This window comes from Eurytemora carolleeae, unplaced genomic scaffold (assembly GCF_000591075.1).
Source record: "Eurytemora carolleeae unplaced genomic scaffold, Eaff_2.0 scaffold81, whole genome shotgun sequence".
Lineage (NCBI taxonomy): Eukaryota > Metazoa > Arthropoda > Copepoda > Calanoida > Temoridae > Eurytemora > Eurytemora carolleeae.
In genome coordinates this window covers 290,724-314,934 of record NW_019396041.1, presented here as the reverse complement: position 1 = coordinate 314,934, position 24,211 = coordinate 290,724, and the positions used below count along the sequence as shown (strand labels likewise).

Below are 24,211 nucleotides of genomic sequence, written 5' to 3'. Positions count from 1 at the left end.
GGGTCATACAAAACATATTCAACAAATCTGACCACTATTCACCACATTCCAATGTAAGAAGGGGCGGGGGGGATTTCAGACCACCATTTCCCTGTCATTTCTTACAACCGCTAATGATGTAGTGAACCGAAATAGTACTGTACTGTATACTGTATATTGACATTTAATGATAGCAGGATAATCATTCCAACCAATTTACTTCTAAAACAATGTACATATACATTATTACATATTCATTATTTAGGAGTTTAGGACTGACCAATTAATAGCGGACTAATTGTTCTCTTCGTTTTTCTTCTTCTGAAAACACTGCATGTTTGTTTTGTACTTATAAAAACAATCATTATAATGATACGCAAAGAATATTTAAAGAAAATTGATAAAAATCAATTGATAAAACTTTTATGATTTAATGTTGTTCCTGTTTAAAACAATCGAGAACATTTTAAACTTTAATGTTTTTACAAAATTCCAAGAATCAGTGTTTTCCTGTTTATTAATTACTTTCGTTTTGCTTGTTTTTTTTTGGCACAAATATTCTAAACAAAAGTAACATATTTTTGTATTTCTTCGATATTTTATTTAATTATCTGTTCAGGGACAGTAAGTAAAAGAAAGGAAGAAGAAACGATGACAAGATGAAACAAAATAGAATTTTCTGTATCAACTGTATCCAATTTAAAAAATAAAAAAAATAAAAATAATGAATTGTTAGAATTATGTGATTATCAAGAACCGTATGGAACCCGGTCCATATTTTTGTTTAAAAAAACAGTGTACTGTAAAGTTTAGAGATGGTGATGAACCAGGATGCGTATACGTATTACGTAGCAAGTTTCATAATTTCACGGCAAGCCAAAATAAATTGCACGTGCGTTTAGTAACAACTAGATGTGGCAAAATGTCGCAAAGTCGTACCACTAATGAAGCCTAAACTCTATTATGTTCACAGTGGCATATATATATATATATATATATATATTTCTTAATTTTTTTCTTCTGTTTTTGATGATTTATCTTTTTATCTGAATAAGCATTTATCTATGTATTTATCAAGTTTGAAGTTATTCGTCTAACTGCATAAAAAACCGTATACACAAATACCCGGTCTATATTTTTGTTTACAAAAACGCACTGTAAAATCTAAGAGAATTATAAAAACCAGGTTTCATAATTTCCTTAAATAAATTTAGCTTGTCTGTCTGTTTGTTTGTATCCAATAAACGTCAAAACGGCTCAACCGATCGGGCTCAAATTTTGTGTGGAACCTCACGTGACCCCAGGGAAGGTTTATGAATGATCAAAATTTTAAAAATTTGTGTTTAAAAGTTTTTATTTTTGTAAAATTTTGAAAATGCGCGAAAAAATATTATGAAATCCGAAAACTTTTTTGTTTTTGTTTTATGCTGTTACAAAGAGAAGATGCTTACAGATAAAGCCACAATTAAAAGTTGAAATAGAAGTAAAAGCCTAGTTTTCTTAAATTTGAACTCCTGTCTTGAGCTCTATCTACGTAAATATTTTCGGATCTATCTATCTCTAAAATAATTATTTTAAATGTTTTCTAAATTACTATTGATCATGCAATATTTTCCACCACGTGAACAATACCTATACCTTCATGCACATTTTACAGATTTATTTCTGACGTTCAATATACAGTGATAACCAGAAAAAAAAGAAATAGGATTACGACATTATAGCAATACTAAATGTTAATAAAATGTTACAAAGCAAATGTTTACTAAACACTTATTAAATCAGTATTCTAGTGAAATGGACCGTCTACACTGCAAAATTTCTATGCCTCAAGCTCATTGGACTTGATTCTAAAAATCTTCTTCCTATTTTAGAGTTTTCTGATTATCTCTGATATTTTGGTAAGCCACAGAGAATTTCTTTATTTCGAAAGTTAACAAACTAAAACTAGAGAATTTGCAACACAAGAAAAGATAATAATCTACATAATAACCTACATAATAATCTACATAATAATCTACATAATAATCCACATAATAATCTACATAATAATCAACATAATAATCTGCATCATAATCTACATAAAAATCTACATAATAATCTACATAATAATCCACATAATAATCTACNCGGAGATACAGTTTGACGGAGACGACCTTACAAAAGGGGAAGTTTGAGGGATATGGTTCACAAATCTACATAATAATCTACATAATAATCTACATAATAATCTACATAATAATCTACATAATAATCTACATAATAATCTACATAATAATCCACAACGTAAGTTCTCTGATCATATATGTTAGTTAAAGCTGGCCAAACGGCTGGACCAAATTGGCTAATTTTTAAAGAGAAAACCCTCGGGGTAACATAGACTTAAAAATTTGATTTAAAAAAAATGTTTTTTAAATGTATACACACAAGCCTGGGCACTTCAGCTTGTAGGTAATATGCATGTTTAATGACCAATATACTTGCTAGAGCGGTAAAATTAAAGCCTAAGGCGTTGCGACACTTCAAAATCGACCTTGTCTTTAAAGCTATAAGCAGGCTAAAGCTGCCGGCTCAAATTTGAACCATCGATTAAAAGTTAAAAGTTGAGGAAGAAGATTTTAATCGGTGACTCAAATTTGAACTGGTGGTAAGGTTTCGAAATATTCTCTTTAATATTTGATGCTAATAATATGTAATAATAAACTTGGCCAGTCAAAATAAAGTGTTACAATTGTTTTCTTATTGTTTATTCCAATACCATGGTAAACTTTTTAATTCCTAAGAATTATCTCTATATAATGGTTAATTTTGTTCAATATGATTCTATTAAACATGTTTAAAAACACATAAATTTGTTCATAATTTGGCACACACGTTGTATATCAACACATCTATTCACATTTTGGCACAAAGTTTGTATCTTAATACAAAGATAAAGTGGCACAATGTACCTGTATTTTATATAATTGTATAAAATACAGAAATATTTCAATTTTAGCTTAAAACTAAGCCCTTTGAATTTGGGTTTTAATTAAGGCCATTTAAAAACTATCAGAAAACGTAGCAAATTTTTCGCAAATATGCGAAAATAGATGAAAATATCAAACATACATTCTAGAAAAATGTTTCGTAAATAATAACGTTTTCATTTACACTATGTGCTTCAAACTTTTAATCAATATCTTGTTTTGTAGATTAAATCAGCAGGGACAGGACTGATGAAAAACATGAAGACTAGACAGGCGATATCACTGTACAGTACAGTACTGTGCCTGTTATGTAAAATATCCAAGTGTTAGACGACGACATTTAATATTATTTCTGAGTTTATCTAATCTCTATATAAATGCTCGAGTGGATGGTTGTGCCCGTTGTGCGAGTTTGTTGAATGAGGCTGACCTGAAAATGATTTATATAAAGGGACTGTAAGCGTAATTTCAAATGTCCCTCCATGCAAAGATGGCAATCACGATTTACAACGATACCCTTAAATTCTCGATCTGATAAAAAATGTTTTATTTTAGTATACTAACCCAAAAAGGTTAACAATCTGATAATTTTTCCATTGTTTCAGTTACGCAGTAAATGCGAAAGTGGCAGAGAAATCAAAAATGAAAACAAACATTAAAAAAGAAAATAAAACGTTGATATATCTAATTCAAACTTGATCATACAAAGCTTTCAAGGGCACCGTTGTAAATTGGACATTGCCATAAGAGGGTCATATAAAATCACGCTTTCAGTCCATTCGTTCAGATAAATATTTTAGTTTACAAACATATCAAACATTTTCATATCACTATAAATATTTGAACTTCAGAAGACGACTTGAAATCGTCGTTGATTTCCGATAGAAAATAAGGGCACAGAACAAATGTAGAAAAGTCTTGTGTGATCACGCAAAAAATGAATCGTAAAGCATTACATAACGATTGAAAATTTGTCATGTAATTGCCATGCATTTTTTTTGAAAACCTTGGAGTTTGTTTAATTGAAAAAAATAATTACCCTCGTATGGATTACTGAATCCAAATCCTTTATCTCCGTTTGTTATTGGGAAATCAACAGTAGAGGGTACATAGGTTCCTAAATAATATAAATACATGTACATGTTACTGAGTAATCAATAGAAGAGGGTACTATAGGTTCCTAAATAATACAAATACATGTACATGTTACTGAATAATCAATAGAACAGGGTNTTGGCTGAAAAAAAATTCGAAAATTATTTTTTTCAAAAAAATAATTAATCTGTTTAAAATTTAAAAAAAAAATTTTCTTCACGGGCAACGCCGGGCTTTTCAGCTAGTAATTAATAAAACCGATTTTTTGTTAGATTCCATGTCAAACAAAAAGAAATTGACGTTACATCAGAAAAAGAAGAAGTTACCATGATAGCCAATGCAAGTCCACAAAGAAGAACAACGAAAACTCCTCCTATATTCTGAACACTCAGGGGATGTGCTTTAGAGTCCTTACTCTTATCCTGGAAAAATGTTTATTTAAAAATAATTAAAAAGCTAAAAATTTTGGTCTATCAAAAACCATCAAAGCTTTTGTTTTAACTTTGATATAACGACCGTTCACGGGCAGCCGTGATACATTTGAATTTCCGAGACGGGTCAACCTTTCAGGTCCCAGTTTGTACTGTACATAGCTCTATGGGCAGGACTAGTCGGTGCAACAAGGTTGACGCGATCAGACTTTATGCTTCATATAGGTTGAATTTACTTTTACTAAAGGGCAGAGGTGCGTGCGTTACCCTTAAATTTTTTATCTGATCAAATCTTTACAACTTGACTATTTTTGGTTTCTCTAAAACATTACTTTTTTAAGATAAAAAACTATGTCTTTTATATTATTGAAAGTTTTAATGGTATTGTTGTGAACTAAGTATGTCCCCTTTTCAATGGAAGGCCAAGCTTGAAATAACATGAATAATTTTTGTTTTGAAAATTGACTATTTTTTGTTTTCTCTTTACATTATTGATCAGATAAAAGTATGATCGGGCATGCCTTTTTTTATAAGTAGAAGGCCAATTTAAATTACAAGGACAGTCCCTTTAAAATAGTTTCTATTTGTTTCGGAAATGTAGATCTAAAATACAAAGAACCAAATACCTGTCTTGTACACACATCTCCTGTATTCTTCCACCACTTATTGTACAACATCTGGATTGTTCCTTTCTCCTGATACAATCAAAAACCGTAAAAACTTGTTTTTAAATGCAAATGAAGACAGAAAGTTATTTTAAACGTTTTGCACCTGTAACTCTAGGATCGCCAATGATATCGGGTCCCTCCATTTAGAACCTTTTGGAGTTGCAATTCCATACCTAAACATGCCAATTTTAGTTTATTTTAAAACTAGCTTGGGAACCCAGCTTGGCCTGAAATTTAAGTTTTCTTTATAAGAGTCAACCTTTTCACCTTAGACCTTTTAAACCAAGCTAAGAACATTCCCGTGGTTAAGGGGTTCCTGAGTTATGATCGGACATACAAACAAACAAACAGATATCACATATTATATATATATATAGATATCTAGTACACAGTAAAACAATTATGAAATTATTCTTTCTATGATCTAAAAACTTTCTAAAACGTTTACCCTTTACTGTCTAGAAGACCACCGATCTGTGTTAGGTTACAATCCCGTTGAACAACATAATCAAGCATTGTAGATTCCATCAAAAATGCAAAATTTCCCTAAAAAATAGAATTATAATTTAGTTTTTTTAAAATTCAGTGATGGTGATGGACCAAACCTCTGTAGAGTAAAAAAGTAGATTTTATTTCCACATTTATTTAAAATATATTTCGGTCTGGGTTGACCCTCGTCAGTTCTAACGATATAATAACCATCAAAATCGATTAAAAAAATAATTGGGCATCCCTAAGTTCTGGTTTGCTGCAAATTCGTACAATTCTGTATGCAAGTGAATAAGGTATGTTGTTAGAAATATGTGCTGGGTGGCAAGATGATGGAAGTAGGTATATGCATCTATCTGTGGGTTTTCTGTAGAGATCTGTTGTGATTTTTCCATCTTCAATGTACAGTTTTGTGTCAAGAAATGGAATACTTAGTTTTTATAACACAATCATTTTGGCAAGACGTGTAACAAAGTTTTAGACTTAAATTTTCTCTGTATCCCGAAGGTTCAATTTATTTATGAAAAGCTTGTGTACATGTCCTGGTGCAATAGGTATTTCCAGATAAGATAAGATAATATGTGATAAAAATATGAGTTAAATTCAATTTTATTTTTTATTTAAATTGATTGTTTAAAATAGAAATATCCAATTATTTTTAGAAAAGCTATAGTTTAAAGATAATTTAACATTATAGCACGATGATTACTTTATATAACGTCTATAATGAAGTTTACAATGAAGTAATAATAAATGATAAAGTACACAAATATTTTGAGAAAAATTATGAATTTTTATTTATTGTCTTTACTTTTTACCTTCTTAACCCTGGCGACCCCTTCTACGTAGTTGTTTACAAATACAGAAGGTTTCTTGTATTCCATGTAGGACCACATCTTCTGATAGGTTTTTATCTTAGAATCTCTGAGAACATTTCAAACTTTTAAACAGTGAATTCCAATTTGTTACATGTAAACTTGAGATTCAGATGTTGTCAAATCCACATGATTAAAATTTTAAGATGTAATATAAAAAATATGTAATAAAGAGAGTATTCTGTCAAATAATTATTGATTATGCACTTTCAAAATTTTCGATTAACAAAATATTAATAGATTATTCTCTACAAAATATCTTAATAATATATCACATAAACATATCATATTCTTAACAATATATCACATTAACATATCATATTCGTAACAATATATCACATAAACATATCATATTCTTAATCGCATAAACATATCATATTCGTAACAATATATCAGAAAAACATATCATATTCTTAACGATATATCGCATAAACATATCATATTCGTAACAATATGTCACATAAACATATCATATTCTTAACAATATATCACATAAACATATCATATTCGTAACAATATATCACATAAACATATCCTATCACAAAACAACCTTTATTGAAAATGGGTTCTTAAGTTAAAATTCACCGAGTTTTAACCAGCACCTCCGATTTACCATGATTTATGAAATTATGAATTGTACTATACAAAATAATTGAATTAAATTAAAAAAAATTTTATTGAACGAAATGTTTGGTTATGTTTTAATGAAATATTTGAATTGTTTTTTAAACTATTTAAATGTTGTTTAATGTAATATTAAAATATTTGATCATAGTATGACGAAATATTACATTATTGTACTGTTAAAATATTTAAATATTGTTTGATGAAATATTTGAAAATGTTCCTAAAGAATGTCATTGTTGAACCACCACTAAGAGTTCCATATGATATCTCCTTCTGTCGTGCTAGAAAATTTTGAATTCCATAAAATTGTTTAAAATATATGTGATTATAATTATTAACAAATAAGATAATACGAAAATTAATATTAACCTAAATCCTCGGCATTTTCTATCGGTGTAATCATCTTGTCTACTGTTAGGAAAGCTGCAAGGTTGGCAGTATACGAGCTAAAATATACAAATTAAAAATAAATGATATTTTTGAAAATATTCTTTTTAAAATGTTATTTAAATGTTTCTACTGACGATGTATAGTAAAGTAAATACGCCCTCGGGGTTATCATTGAATCAGAGAATAAATGACACCTTTTATAAAAAGCTGTTATTAACATGATTAAAAAGTTTTAAGATTAGCGGGATTGAATTAGAATGGTTGCATAGCAAAACATTAGCTGTTTATGAAGGAATGTAAATTGCACTCGATATATAAATCGATATATAAAAAATGAAACTAAAAAGTGACATAGCATAAAAAGTTTAAAAATGAAAATTTAAATAAATAATTCACCTGATAATAATCAAGGTGAAGAACCACCAGATAGCCCCAACTATTCTAGTTGACGCGGCCTAAATAACAAGTTATATTGACTAGAAAATGGAAAAGAGTATTTTGTTATAAAACATACAACCGTTGAATGAAACTAATGAATGAATGAAACTTTGGCGTGCTACGACTGAACAGGAAAAAGAGTTCTGAACGATTAACTTTATTGAAAATCTAAATCTATATAGTAAATAAAGAAAGAAATATCTCGAATAAAATATCACAAGTAGAATCAGCTGATAGAATCCGCCCCCTTGGATTTCTCTAGAAACAACTCGGATGANACAGGTTAGTTATTCTCAATGCTGAATTTATATTCACTAATAACTGAATAACTGAAATAACTGTGGTTTGTTTGTTGCAGAATTTAGAAAACGTATTCAAAAGTCCGGGGTCACCAATTTGGCGTGCTACGACTGAACAGGAAAAAGAGTTCTGAACGATTAACTTTATTGAAAATCTAAATCTATATAGTAAATAAAGAAAGAAATATCTCGAATAAAATATCACAAGTAGAATCAGCTGATAGAATCCGCCCCCTTGGATTTCTCTAGAAACAACTCGGATGACGACATTCATATCCGCCACAAAACTCTAAATATTATGATCTTAAGATGTTCCTAAAGGTTTTGTCCCGAGTGCCTATATCCCCAGAGGCAAAATTATTAAATTCAATTCTCCCAAATGAGGAAGATATTCTTATTTTTTTATCTGAAAAGGGGATAAATTCATCAATTTTTTTCTCACAAATACTTTTATCACTTTTCAGATAGCTGATAAACAGGCACGGAGGAATGTGTTCAAAAGTTAAATTAAACGTTAAAAAACGTTTTATGCATTGCCAATGGCTACCGTTGTAAACAACTGTAAATTTTGAAACATTGAAACAGCCATAGATTTTTTAAAATAAGGTCTTTTACACAGATAATAATTGTTTTCTTTCTAATTTTCAAAAGTCAAATAACATCTGCATTGTATCTAATTCTCACCTTAGGATTAAGGCCTGACCCCTGCCTGAGAAATGTGCCTGTAATAAACCAGAAACTGTTGTTGATACTAAACTGGTTCTCCATCACGTCGTTATCTAAACATGGGAAATATAAAAACAGGAACTTAATCTTTGCCACAAACTCCTAGCCTACCAACTACACAGGGGTGCGGATTGTTCCATTCGTAAGGAGAGAATCTTGCCATAACAAACAGAGTCAAAGAGACAAGAACATAAGCAGCCAAAACATACCTAGAAGGGAAAAATCAGATAAAAATATTATTTTAATTTTCAAATAAATCACGTTAATAAATTAGTGACTTATTTTAAAAGTAAAGAAATATGAGAAAACAGAAACTGCATTGTGACAAATATATAAAATATATCACAACTGTAAAACTACTATTTCTGAAAGATAAGGAGAAAAGAGAAAAAATAATTTAGTCAAATTTGAAATATTGAAATTCATAAAAAAACGGTAATTTTAATACAATTAAGAAACCGAAACTTTGAATAAACACTGAATAGAACAAAATGAAAATTTTAAAAAAATGGGCAGAGCTGAAATTTTTTGTATTGTGGATATCGAGATTAATGCTTGATCTTATTGTTTTGTTAATCTGCAGATTAATATAATCTGTATTTTGATATCCAGGACAGAGTCTAAAATTACACCAATCAGAGTGTCATTTGAACAAACCGAACAGCCTATCGGAAACCGGGAAATTTAGCCCGCAATCAATGAGAGAACCCAGCAGGGAAATCCAAACAAGGATTAAGAAAATCAAAAGTTTCCACCGTGATTAAGCAAATGTGATTAAGGGTATCTAATCCTAAAGTTTTCAGCTCTGGACATAAACATTATAAAAAAGTTTATAAAGGTTATAGCAAATATTTATTAAAAAAAAGTAAATAAAACTCTAGAACCCTAAGAAAGATAATTAAAAGGTTTATGCTTACAGCCATATCTCTATAGCTAGGGGATTCATGAAGCTGAAGAGTCTGGTAGGTTTCCCACTGGGGATCTTGAATAGGATAGAGATACCCAGGTTCATGAACGGCTGAAACAATTTTTTTATTTTCCTGGAAAACATTACTAGTTTTTTCTAGCACCAATTTTAGCTTTAAAATTTGCTCATCAAGTCTCCATTGTTTCTGCGTACATCATAACACCCAAATATCTCGAATTCATCTGTTAAAGAAAAGATTTATTTTTCCACAAACTTAAATTTTCTAATCCTTGTATATCGTTTCAACCAGATGGTGTAAATCTTTGATATTTCAAACAAAAATTATTCTATTAGATTATTCAATAAAATTCATTGTTTAAACAATTCAAAGTCTACAACATGGGGTTGCAAAGATATAGGGATTAGAAAATCAGAATTTGTGGCAAAGAATCGAATCCTTTACAAAGGGACTTGCAAAAATATAAAAATCGACAACTTTTCATTAATATTTTGTGTATTCTCCAAGTTGAAAGGTTGAGTCGACTTTTAAATCTTCATAACATCATTATTATATTTGATGGAAATATCAAAATCATGTTAACAAGTTTAAAGACTAGATTTTTTGTAAATATCAAAAAAAGTTGAAAATGCATATTTTCCCTAAACGCCTCTAAACAGCTAGATGTCCCCAAATCACCTTAGTAAAGTCGATTACACTCTCCCTGGCGAAGTTAATTGTCATCGCTCCAACAGCAATATCAGCATTCCCCTCCATTAATTCCTAAACAATATCAGCAATAAAAGCATTCCCCTCCATTAATTCCTAAACAATATCAGCAATATAAGCATTCAGCATTCCCCTTCATTAATTCCTAGACAATATTAGCAATATCAGCATTCCCCTTCATTAATTCCTAAACAATATTAGCAATATCAGCATTCCCCTCCATTAATTCCTAAACAATATCAGCAATATCAGCATTCCCCTCCATTAATTCCTAAACAATATCAGCAATATCAGCATTCCCCTGCATTAATTCCTAAACAATATCAGCAATATCAGCATTCCTCTCCATTAATTCCTAAGCAATATCAGCAATATCAGCATTCCCCTCCATTAATTCCTAAACAATATCAGCAATATTAGCATTCCCCTCCATTAATTCCTAAACAATATCAGCAATATTAATTCCTAAACAATATCAGCAATATCAGCATTCCTCTCCATTAATTCCTAAACAATATCAGCATTCCCCTCCATTAATTCCTAAACAATATCAGTAATATCAGCATTCTCCTCCATAATTCATAAACAATATCAGCAATATCAGCATTCCCCACCATAAATTCCAAAAACAAAAACTCATTTGAATGTGTTTGGAGATAAATTAAAATTGGAATTTTTTGAAACCCCTTTGATGCAGGACGACGATGATGGACGAATGATCAGTGATACCATTATTTATATATTTTATTAATGCCGAAACCTATTGCTATGGTAAAAAACGACTTTGAAGTTTATCAATCAATAGTATTCCGGGGTTTTTAAGAATAGGACTGTATTTCCCGAACCTTCTTTCAAAAAGCATAAACCCTCCTTTACAATAGGATTATGTTTGATATTCACTTACCCTGACAAGACCGTTCCACTTGCCGGTTGTAAGGTTAAGGGCTCCGTAGTTATTGTCGGGCACTAGTTCAATATAATACTTGAACCCTACCTGGTTTGCTATCTAAATAGAAAATATTTTTATTATTTTTAGCTTGGGAATAAAGCATAAAAGTCAAACCACTTAACTTGAAATTTTAAAACCAAAATAAGAACATTCCCGTGATTCTAACGAGTTCCCCAATAAAAATTTGAGGCAAATCGGTCGGTTCCTCAGTTATGATCTGACATACGAACAAACAAACAGTACATGGCTAAATGTTATTCTAAATTACCTGTTCTAAAAGATCAACACAAAACCCTTCAAACCGATTATTTCCATAAAGTACTTCACCCTCCGCACTCGGCTAAACAAAGGTTTAATTCAAATTTAGCAAAAATTTACAAAAAGACCAAAAACATCGTAAATAAACCTTTTTTTTATTTTTCAAAAGTTAAACAATAGAATTACAACTGTAAACAAAGTAAGATCATTTTTTCACTTTTTTTTACCTTTTTAAACATAACAAAAGGTTCCTCTATTCTAGAGAGGACCCTGAGAGTTATATTGGATGGTCTCCCTTCACTACTCCATAAACCATGAGTAAACCAGAGGGAATCTATGATCTATATCTATATATATATTATGTGCTTGTCTGTCTGTTTGTATCCACCAAACGTTAAAACGTCAAAACGTTCGGGCCCAAAGTGTTTGATCATATGACCTCAGCGAAGGTTTATGAATGCTCAGAATTACACAAAGAAGAGTTCTTGCCACAAACTCAATTTTTTTAATCCGTGTATCTTTGCAACCCGAAGTCGTAGACATTTGTTATTTCAAACTATGAATTCTGTTTGATCTAATAACATAAGTTTGAAATATTAAAGGTTTACATCATCAGGTTGCAAAAATATAGGAATTAGAAAATTTGAGTTTGTTGCAAAAACTCATTTCCTTTGTCTTTACAAATTTTTGATTTTCGTAAAATTTTGAACATTTTGAAAGTCCATAATCAAAAGTTGAAATATAAGAATGCCTAGTTACACAGAGCTATACCAGATTTATTCAAATTATTGGACAATAATGTATAGAGGTTGATCAATTTTTCGATTCAATTGCAACATTGGGTTTTCTATTTTATTTTAAATGAAGTTTATGATTTTCCCCATGAAAATTACAGAGTAAAGTTCTTCAGGGTTTTTGGAAACCATTGTGAAGGGGGGGGGGGTCTACTGTGATTATTCATTTAGTTTTCCTGAAAGCATATTTATCCGTGATATTCAATCTAGTTAATGAACTCCACTCTCCAACCTAGGTATCATTATTATTACTAATATCATCCTTTTGTTACTTTTAGCATTATTGTTATTATTTTTACTACATCTTTTTTAATTATGTCTAGAATTATTATCATAATATGATGTTTATATGATTTGATCATGAATGATTCTTAAAACTTTATTGACATTATGCATTATCGATATATTATCATTTTATACCTTCTCTAAAACATCCCTTTTCAGCTTGAGGATATCAAGTTTGAATTCGTGTCTTTTCCCCTCTTTAAACCTGAAAAAAATTATTACAAAAAGTATACATGTAAATTGTCCAAACTGGCAAAAAAAGGTTTTACTCTCACAGTTTTTATAGAAGGAGTCATAATAATAACTGCTACCATGGAGAACATAAATGTGAAGGATTAGTGTAAGTTTAGTAAACTGATCTCAGTGAAGAAACTGATGAACCAGTTTAGGAATGTTCTTCAAATCTTCTTATCTAAGTGTGAGAGGAGGCTGTGGGAACCTGCTGTACCCCTTCTAGAAATGTTTAAATGTAAATTGTCCAAACTGGCAAAAAAAGGTTTTACTCTCACAAAAGTATACAATTACAGAAAGAGACTGTCAGCGTCATTTAAACTGACTTTCCGGGTAAAGATGGCAATTTCTGATTCACAACGGTACACTTCAAAGTTGTTGTTTGATCAAGCATGAATTATATATTCATGTTAGTAATTTTGAAAACTGATTATTTTAAGTTGTGGTTTCTCAACAACGTGACTTGTGAATTTCTACTAAAAGAAGACATGTAAAAGCTATCACATAATAATATCATTGAAATAGAACATCCTTGAAATGGAATAGAAGTGAACTAGAATATCCATGAAATAGAATATCCTTGAAGTATAAATATCCTTGAAATAGAATATCCTTGAAATAAAATATCCTTCAAATATAATATCCTTGAAATAGAATATCCTTGAACTAGAATATCCATGAAATAGAATATCCTTGAAATAGAATATCCATGAAATAGAATATCCTTGAAATATAATATCCTTGAAATAGAATATCCTTGAAATAGAATATCCTTGAAATAGAATATCCATGAAATAGAATATCATTGAAATAGAATATCCATGAAATAGAATATTCTTGAAATAGAATATCCTTGAAATAGAAATAAATTCTCTTTTATTCCTTCAGATCATGTTATCCTTGAGGTTTTTTACAAACAATAGATTGTAAAAGTTCTCTAACTTTATCATCATCCTTTCTTTATAGTTTATACCAACCTTACTTATCATCATCCTTTCTTTATAGTTTATACCATCCTAACTTCAAAACCAAGATAAACAATGTAAAGGAAAGGTTTAAAGAAATCCCAGGACAAAGAAACCAGATTTTGTAGAGTTTAAATAATCGTTAAAGGGACTGTACAGGAAAATGAAAGGGGGTATAGGATAAAGCCTAAGAGTTTTAGGTTTAGAACAATACCTATAAGACATATATCTTATGTTTCTGTCTCGAGAAATTGACATAAAACTGTGCCAAAATTATACCAAAAAGGACATATGTCAGATTTTGTAGTTGTAGCATTAAACAGATCATATTCAACAATTACGCAACCAATCTGAAAACGACTATATCTCACAGCAACCTGAAAATCTCAGGTTTACTCCTATTATAATTGTTTAATTTTTATTTTGCATTTTTAATAGATATAATTGATAATATTATTACATTTAATCCGTGTAGTCCGTAGTACAACAATACTGCACTGCCATTGGCTGAAGTTATTGTGACGTACTACGGACTATACGGACTATTTGTAATAATATTATCAATTATATCTATTAAAAATACAAAATGCAAAATAAGAAAACTATATGAGCAAACCTGAGATTCTCAGGCTCCTGTGGGATATAATCGTTTTCAGATTGGTTGCGTAATTGTTGAATATGATCTGTCTAATGCTACAACTTTTTAAAACTTTTTTACACAATTTTAAACTAGAAAAATAAGGATACCTGAATCATCCTTGATCTGAAGAATATTTAAAAAATTAATTATTATGAAGGGTCACATGAAAATTCGTGCATGGCCCATTTCCTACTAACCTGATAGGCCCAGTAAGACCATCTATCTGAACACTGTTAATAAAATTGATCAGGGTAGAACCTTCTTTCCACGGTAATTCATCCTCGCAGGACAAGTTCCTGAAATCATGATAATGATAAAAATGAAGATAAAATATACTAATGATAATATAATTAGAAAACTTGATTTGTGGTTTAGGGCTCTGGACTAAACTGTTTTTGAAGTACTGGACCCTGGACTTACCTGATTTGTGTAGTTCTGGACCCTGGGCTAGCCTGTTTTTGTAGTTCTGGACCCTGGACTAACCTGTCTAGTTCTGGACCCTGGACGAACCTGATTTGTAGTTCTGGACCCCGGGCTCATCTGTTTTTGTAGTTCTGGACCCTGGACTAACCTGATTTTGTAGTACTGGACCCTGGACTAACCTGTTCTGAAGTTCTGGACCCTGGACTAATCTGATTTGTGTAGTTCTGGACCCTGGGCTAGCCTTTTTTTGTAGTTCTGGACCCTGGACTAACCTGTGTAGTTCTTGACCCTGGACGAACCTGATTTGTAGTTCTGGACCCTGCACTAACCTGTTTTTGTAGTTTGGACCCTGTCCTAACCTGTTTTTGTAGTTTGGACCCTGGACTAACCTGTTTTTGTAGTTCTGGACCCTAGGATAACTGATTTCTAGTTCTGAACTCTAAAGACTAACCTAATTTCAACTTATGAACCTTGAACTAACCTTTTTTTAAGTTCTGGACCCTGGACTTACCTAATTTGTAGTTCTGGGCCTTGGACTAACCTAATTTGTAGTTTTGGGCCCTGGACTAGCCTAATTTGTATTTCCGGGCCCTGGACTAACCTAATTTGCAGTTCTGGACCCTCGACTAGAGCCATTTCTAATCCTTTGGTGAAAACATAAACACTGTCAAACATCATGGCTGGCTCTGTGCTGATCATCTAGAATATTGTAAACTTTCATGAAAAAAGGAAGAACAGACTTTCAACAAGTAACAGCGACCCCTCGTGAATCAAAACTATTCATATCACTTTGGTTATTGTCTCGATATTTGGCTTTGATAACTTTTTGTACGTCCATAATAAAACAGTGAAACCATTAATAAAGAATACATCGAAAGAATTCATCAAATGTCGTATTCTTCACTTTCTGATAATGGAATGTTGCAGATATTTAGTTTTTTTTAATAAAATGATTATATGGAACTCTCTAAAACCGTTACCGCATATTCATGGCTATTTAATTATTTTCGCAAATACTTAAATTTACGTAATATAGTATAAAACTCATTGAAAAATTGTCAAGACGACATATGATAAATTCTTCCGATGTATTCGTTATTAAGGGTTTCACTGTATTTACCATGAAGTGATCATGATTGATAAAGTACAAAATAGTATATATATTCTACTTTTAACGCATATGTGCCATTGGATTTTCACACCTAAACCCATTTAGTGTTTCATTTTCATGTTTTATTTTTTTATTCTTGTTTAAAAATTCCTCTCCTCCATAGAAAAAAAATAAATATCCTACCCCTGGTTTCGTAATTATTGATGAACCAATCGGATGAAAATTTTCCATTTCTTTAAGAACACTTTTTACCCTCTCCGTACCAGCATCTACAAACCTAAAAGTTTAAAAATTAAATAAAATCTAAAAATAGAATATCAGGACTGACAAATGTTGGATTAAAATAATCTATTTTTGGTTAAAACAAATTTTTGAAAAAGGAAAAAGATCCTAAATTGTACGTACACGTAATCCAAAGCGACCCACCATTTGTAGGGTGGCATGTCTGATTCACAACGATACCCTTTAATCTGAGTCCGGTCCAGTAAGAATTTTATCACGGGCAGCCGTAGTACATTTGAATTTTCAAGCCGGGTCAACCTTTCCGGTTCCATTTTGAACTCCGGACATTGGGAAAATAAAGCAGACACTCAATAGGACTAGCCGGTGCAACAAGGTTGACGCGATCAGACTTTAGGTTGAATTTACTTTTACCAAAGGGTCAGGGGTGCGTGGTATAGATATCTCATATTATTGCTGAACATTATGTTCCTTGGGGCTTCCTGCCATATTCCTTGATCAGGTTTAAAGGGTAGCACTTTAATTCGGACATACTCCTCTTTAAATGGAGGATCACTTAAAATTACGTGTACAGACCCTTTTAAACCAAAACCACGTGACCTAAACTAACCTGAAAGCTGTAATATTAACTTGATTATACTTGAAGTCCTCCAGGTCCATTGCTTCAATATCAAACGACGTGAAAGTGTAATGATACTAAAAATAATACATTTTATAAATATGTTGTTTATTACATAAGAATATTGTGGTAATACTATTGATGTATTAATCTTCTATTACATAAGAATATTGTGGTAATACTATTGATGAATTAATCTTCTATTACATAAGAGAATGGAAAAAACAATTATTCAATTATTTTTCATTAGATTTATTCAAATTTTATTAATCGTTTATAAAGTAATAAAGTTAAATTCGAAGGAAAAGAAGTTTATGAACTTAAACAACTATAAATAAATCTTTTAAAGATGTTTAATTTTATTGAATTAAAATTTAATTCTATGATATAAAACCATCTAATTTCAAATAATAAGATTATAAATTTTCAATTTTATCCTATAAGACAGTATATAAAATGTACAATGCGCGATTCGCTGTTTTTAAATGATAAGAGATTTTCTTACTAAATGATTATTCATCTGTAGTTGTAGAATAGCTCTAAAAAAGTCTGCAATATTCTCAAGACTTGTATCCACAATTATATTAAATATTTCCTTCTTCTTTATCTCACGTAGAACAGTCCTGCATCAAAACAAACTTCAATTTCAAGGAATAATAAAATTAGAATTTTATATTTTCATTTTAAAATCTATGCAAAGTACAACAAAATAAGAAATAAACTCAAGTTTAAGATTGCAGAATGCAGGCATGTATTACCTACAGTGATGACCAGAAAACTGCAGAATAGGAAGACGACATAAGTGCATTTAATATTTCTTTTATAAAGAAAATAGCTTTAACTATAAGTTATTGAATCACTTATTAAATGAAATGGGTCTGTTTACATTGCACAATTACTGTGCCGCAAATTCATTGGACTATTTAAAGTCATAACTTGAGTCCTATTCCGGAGTATTTTGGTTCTCACTGTACAAACTCCCTAATTTTGTCAAAATATTTAATTTAATGAAAAAACAAATTAGGTATTATTCTAAGGCGGTTTTATCGAACATTTTTGTTACACAATACTTCACGAAAACTTCTAATGCAGGGTGTGAAGTTACTTTTTTTCCAACCGATAAAAAGTAACATGATATATCGCCAAAATATTTATTGAATATTTTAGATTTTTTACATTGACCGACATTTTTACCTGTCTGTAACCCTGTAACCCTGTACCCTACTCCTAGGCGTTAAAGAGAATTTCAAGATGATATTTTTCCTAGGGATAATAAAGTAACATAGTATTTCGTTATTAAGGTGAAGCGTTGGCCGATAATGTTAAGATGTTTAAATAAATCTGTATTAATCTATATTTTGTTTTGTTCCTGTAGTTTGAAGGTTTAGTTTGTCTGATGTATACTTCTAGGTTCTTAGCAGGCGGGGATCTAACTAGGTCTTGTAACCTAGAAAATAGATAGATTATACTTCTAGGTTCTTGGCAGGCGGGGACGTGACTAGGTCCTGTAACCTTGAAAATAGATAGATTATTCTTCTAGGTTTTTCATTGGTGGGGGTCTGACTAGTCTTGTATATTACTTCTAGGTTCTTAATATTTTATACATAAACTTTTACAGAACAAAGATAAAATCTTTTATACCTTATTAACCCATATTCATCTTCGTAAAGAATTGCAGCTCTAGTCCAGTTTAGGAACATCATTAAATCCTGGGAAAATTCAGGATTTAATTTCATAATTTATCTCACAATAGGCTTTTAGGGCGCGTCGCACCCATCTTCTATTTAAATTGTGAACATGTTTTTTTTGTTTACATTTTATAACAAAGAAGAAAAATTTTTTTCGGATTTTTAAAAAATAAATCGCGGATTTTCAAGAATTTAAATTTTTTTTACAAAATTAAAAACCTTTAAAACACATTTAATGAAATTTGAAATTTAACTTTTTATTGAAAATTTTAAACTGCAGAAATATGATAAAAATTATAAGTATTAAACACTTTAAAGAAGAAAAGAGACGGCTATACCTTAATTGAATAAAGGTTTCAAGGGTACCGTTGTGAATCGGACATTGTCATCTTTGCATGAAGGGTAACTCATAATACGCTTGTAGTCCCTTTAACTGTTCTTTACCTTGTAGGCTATGTTCATCAGTTCCTGGGACGGGTGAAGATTAAGTGACGACTCCTAAAACAAATGAATTAAAAAATGATCCCCGTATTTTTTCATTTAATTTTATCCATTTTCTAACTAGCCACACTAGCTAGTATATTAATATAAACATAATAGGCGATCGTTTATTAAAAATTATCTAAAAAATGATATCAGATACATTTAATTTTGTTTGTTTTGAATGTGAAAATTCATTCTACTTTACATGAAACTATAATGTGACAATCTTAGACCTGTTAAACCTTATATCCATGATGTATATCTATCCTACCTTTTATATCCATGATGTATATAAATCCTACCTTATATCCATGATGTATATCTATCCTACCTTATATCCATGATGTATAATTATCCTATTAAATCCATGATGTATATCTTTCCTACCTTATATCCATGATGTATATCTATCCTATAATATCCATGATGTATATCTTTCCTACCTTACATCCATGATGTATATCTTTCCTACCTTATATCCATGATGTATATCTATCCTATAATATCCATGATGTACATCTTTCCTACCTTATATCCATGATGTATATAAATCCTACCTTAAATCCATGATCTATATCTATCCTACCTTATATCCATGATCTATATCTATCCTACCTTATATCCATAATCTATATCTATCCTATAATATCCATGATGTACATCTTTCCTACCTTATATCCATGATGTATATAAATCCTACCTTATATCCATGATGTATATCTTTCCTACCTTATATCCATGATGTATGTAAATCCTACCTTATGTCCATGATGTTTATCTTTCCTACCTTATATCCATGATCTATATCTATCCTGGCTTCAAGGTGAGGGATATCTAAGGCATCACACAAAGATTGCACATGAGAACCTAAAACACGGATATAACATGAGAACCTAAAACAAGGATAGAACATGAGAACCTAAAACAAGGATATAACATGAGAACCTAAAACAAGGATATAACATGATAACCTAAAACGAGGATAGAACATGAGAACCTAAAACATGGATATAACATGAGAACCTAAAACGAGGATAGAACATAAGAACCTAAAACAAGGATAGAACAGGAGAACCTAAAATATGGATAGAACATGAGAACCTAAAACAAGGATAGAACATGAGAACCTAAAACAAGGATAGAACAGGAGAACCTAAAACATGGATAGAACATGAGAACCTAAAACATGGATAGAACAGGAGAACCTAAAACAAGGATAGAACATAAGAACCTAAAACAAGGATAGAACAGGAGAACCTAAAACATGGATAGAACATGAGAACCTAGAACAAGGATTGAACATGAGGACCTAAAACAAGGATAGAACATGAGAACCTAAAACAGGGATATAACACAAGAACCTAAAACACGGATAGAACAGGAGAACCTAAAACAAGAATAGAACATAAGAACCTAAACAGGGATACAACATGAGAACCTAAAACAAGGATAGAACAGGAGAACCTAAAACATGGATAGAACATGAGAACCTAAAACAAGGATAGAACAGGAGAACCTGAAACAGGGATAGAACATGAGAACCTAAAACAAGGGTAGAAGAGGAGAACCTAAAACATGGATAGAACATGAGAACCTAAAACATGGATAGAACAGGAGAACCTAAAACAAGGATAGAACATGAGAACCTAAAACAAGGATAGAACATAAGAACCTAAAACAAGGATAGAACATAAGAACCTAAAACAAGGATAGAATATGAGAACCTAAAACAAGGATATAACAGGAGAACCTAAAACAAGGATATAACAGGAGAACCTAAAACATGGATAGAACATGAGAACCTAAAACAAGGATAGAATATGAGAACCTAAAACAAGGATAGAACATAGAACCTAAAACATGGATATAACATGAGAACTGAAACAAGGATAGAACATAGAACCTAAAACATGGATATAACATGAGAACATAAAACATAGATAGAACATGATAGAGGTTGAGAAGTCCAAACTTTGAAAAAAGTACATAAATCAGATAATTCTTTTTTGTTTTTTTTTTCTTATGAAATCCTAAAAAATGTTTAAGTTAAATAGTCTATATATATATACAGATATATTAAATTGATTTTCGATAAAGAAAATATTATCAATCAGTTCTAAATTTTAATCTAAACTGTAAATTGGGAACTCTCAAGGAATTAAGTCAAAAGTTATCTAAAAATTAAAATAATGCCGAGATTTTCACTCTTTCTAGTCTGTTTGTTTCACTACGTTTGGTGTAAAAATACTTTCATTTTGATCGTTGTAAAAGTAGTAATCCCAGCAAACACTTTTTCGCAAGCATAATACCCATAAGTAATAAATATAGATATATTCAGTTTTACTCAACTTATTTAATAACAGGTCGATAATGTCACTTTATTGCCCCACAACGAGAAATGTTTCTTCAAAATTCAATTAAAAATTCAACCCAGCTAAATATTATGACCTTAGCAAGATTGTTTTACAAAATGTACCCTATGACGAGGTAATTATCTTTATCGAGAGAATCCAAAACTTTCAGATCTGTCCATTGCAATAAAATGGAAACAGTTGTGGAATATAAATTAGTTTTAAGGAAAGAAATGAAGATTTATACCACAGAAACTTTAGATATAAACATTTCTAGAATATTTAACGACAATTTAGAATCTCGAGATCAAGAATTGATCTCCATCTTATGTAGAGTCTGCATATTACTGGATCAATCTATCCTCAAGTTAAAAAGTGTACACAATGAATATAAAGATGAAGCGGTCAAAATTAATGATACTACAGACAAAAGTTCCGATTTCAAGGAGGTGAGTTTTACCTTATAACTGCAATTTCTTTCCGTCTTTTTTATGTATTTTTCCATAAACAAAATTTTTTTAAATCATTATTATAAAAGGTTCATCATGCTTTGTTTAATTACTGATAATGAACAAAAATATGGTGCAAACATTAGTTTAACGTGAGTTGTCTTATGCGAACATTAGTTTAACGTGAGTTGTCTTACCAAGTATGAGGTCGTTTGGTCCAAATATTGCTTGCACTCCATACCCTACTTGTGTACATATCTAAACAACATATTTATTAAAAATATTTTACGGAAAAGCTAAATTGAATTGTACAAAAAGGACATGATTACTCTCATCAAACACTAATTTTCAAATCCTTATATCTTTGCAACCTGATACTGCAGACCTTTGATACTTCAACTATTATACTTTTGCCCGATCATACAGTCAAAGTTTAAAATATCAAAAGTTTACATTTAGCTGGAAGGATATATGTAAGGAATTTAAATCTGTGGTTGATTTTCTTCATATATTTGTTATTTTCATAAATAATGCAGGGTGTACCAAAAAATGCTGTACTCTAGCTCTCATCATGGTTAAAGAAACTGAGTTTTGGTCACAAACTTAAATTCTCTAATTTGACGGTGTAAACCTTTGATATTTCAAACTAAGACTATTTGATCTTACAGAATTCATAGTTTAAAAATATCAAAAGTCTTCCACATTGGGTTGCAAAGATATAGGGATTGAAAAGTTCGAATTTGTGGCAAAAACTAACTTTCTTTGACACTTTCGACGCTTCCAAAATCCCTAATATCTGTGATGGAGCCCAATCTCCAGCAATGACATTGTGGAAGTTATGAATGACAGTTTGAAGTTTGCCATGTTACATTAATGTTGAAATGGATTTTTAAAAAATGTTTAATATCCTAAGATTGTACACCAATTTATATTATGTTTTATATATATATGTCAATCCTCAGATTTATATAATTACTATATCAATTTATTTAATCTAAAATCTATTGACTTGAATCAAGTAAAAGTTGAATTAAAGATAAAAATTACAGTTGTGCACAAAAGTGCAAAAGTGCATTACTGCTAAATGTACCGTAAAGTACATCTGAATGAAAATATCAAGAAGGAATTGTGAAATTCTTTTAAAAGAATAGTTTTAATCCGTTTCACATATTTAGTATCTTTTATTCTAACATTTCAAAATATTGATTTTTTTTCTTTTCCAAAGATCTCGATATCAGCTTTCAACCAAGCCAAAACTATAGTGTTAATAGTATTGAAATCGCACCAGGATAAGATCTGCAGTACCTTTAAGAGTGTTTATTTGGGACACCCTGTATGTAAAATGATATTCTTCTACATTTAAAAGAATAAAATTGTTTTTATTCCATACCTTGTTAGTTGTTCTGAATGAATCATCTTTTGGCACGTACTGAATATCATAAACAAGAGTTCTATTCATAAACAACATTGTTTAAACAAAATTGACATCAAATGCAAAACAATGAAACAATGTATAAGAGAAAAGTTGCTGTTGCATATTGCATATTTACGGGGCTATCCTCATGGTATGAATTTTCAGTGACGACTGTACAACCTTCTTTTCTTACATTTCTGGCTCCCTGCAGCTATAATCTTGTTTTCTTCGCTAAAGTATCTAATATACTATTGAAAGACTTTGTGTGCGTAGCCTGGAATTATCTGCAATTACATAAGAATATTGTGGTAATACTATTGATGTATTAATCTTCTATTACATAAGAATATTGTGGTAATACTATTGATGAATTAATCTTCTATTATATAAGAATATTGTTGTAATACTATTGATGTATTAATCTTCTATTACATAAAAATATTGTGTTAATACTATTGATAAATTAATCTTCTATTACACAAGAATATTGTGGTAATATTATTGATGAATTAATCTTCTATAACATAAGAATATTGTGGTAATACTATTGATGAATAAATCTTCTATAACATAAGACTATTGTGGTAATACTATTGAGGAATTAATCTTCTATTACATAAGAATATTGTGGTAATACTATTGATGAATTAATCTTCTATTACATAAGAATATTGTGGTAATACTATTGATG

At 30.5% G+C, this 24,211-nt stretch overlaps 1 protein-coding gene and 1 long non-coding RNA gene across 2 annotated transcripts in view; both read right to left on the bottom strand.

Moving 5' to 3' along the window:
* Positions 1-2,710: 2,710 nt before the first annotated feature.
* On the bottom strand, positions 2,711-4,067 carry LOC111700803 (uncharacterized). The gene is made up of 2 exons (XR_002765051.1): positions 3,988-4,067; positions 2,711-3,378 (listed from the first exon to the last, which is right to left on the bottom strand). It is a non-coding gene; the product is annotated as an uncharacterized LOC111700803 (long non-coding RNA).
* A 51-nt stretch (positions 4,068-4,118) lies between these two features.
* The window catches only part of LOC111700830 (glutamate receptor ionotropic, kainate 1), a 24,343-nt gene continuing 4,250 nt past the window's right edge, over positions 4,119-24,211 (bottom strand). Inside the window, exons 5-33 of the mRNA XM_023471884.1 lie at positions 23,497-23,557; positions 22,304-22,364; positions 20,094-20,173; positions 19,268-19,321; positions 18,777-18,844; positions 18,505-18,582; positions 17,641-17,758; positions 17,127-17,212; positions 16,460-16,553; positions 15,767-15,864; positions 14,940-15,038; positions 13,042-13,111; positions 12,798-12,853; positions 12,055-12,127; positions 11,838-11,909; positions 11,525-11,626; positions 10,591-10,674; positions 9,904-10,004; positions 9,098-9,195; positions 8,945-9,039; positions 7,920-7,978; positions 7,503-7,579; positions 7,354-7,414; positions 6,450-6,555; positions 5,591-5,688; positions 5,246-5,315; positions 5,101-5,169; positions 4,344-4,465; positions 4,119-4,128 (exon numbers count right to left, since the gene is read on the bottom strand). Of these exons, the coding sequence (XP_023327652.1) occupies positions 4,119-4,128; positions 4,344-4,465; positions 5,101-5,169; positions 5,246-5,315; positions 5,591-5,688; positions 6,450-6,555; positions 7,354-7,414; positions 7,503-7,579; positions 7,920-7,978; positions 8,945-9,039; positions 9,098-9,195; positions 9,904-10,004; positions 10,591-10,674; positions 11,525-11,626; positions 11,838-11,909; positions 12,055-12,127; positions 12,798-12,853; positions 13,042-13,111; positions 14,940-15,038; positions 15,767-15,864; positions 16,460-16,553; positions 17,127-17,212; positions 17,641-17,758; positions 18,505-18,582; positions 18,777-18,844; positions 19,268-19,321; positions 20,094-20,173; positions 22,304-22,364; positions 23,497-23,557 (2,320 nt within the window). The remainder of the gene's footprint in view (positions 4,129-4,343; positions 4,466-5,100; positions 5,170-5,245; positions 5,316-5,590; positions 5,689-6,449; positions 6,556-7,353; positions 7,415-7,502; positions 7,580-7,919; positions 7,979-8,944; positions 9,040-9,097; positions 9,196-9,903; positions 10,005-10,590; positions 10,675-11,524; positions 11,627-11,837; positions 11,910-12,054; positions 12,128-12,797; positions 12,854-13,041; positions 13,112-14,939; positions 15,039-15,766; positions 15,865-16,459; positions 16,554-17,126; positions 17,213-17,640; positions 17,759-18,504; positions 18,583-18,776; positions 18,845-19,267; positions 19,322-20,093; positions 20,174-22,303; positions 22,365-23,496; positions 23,558-24,211) is intronic.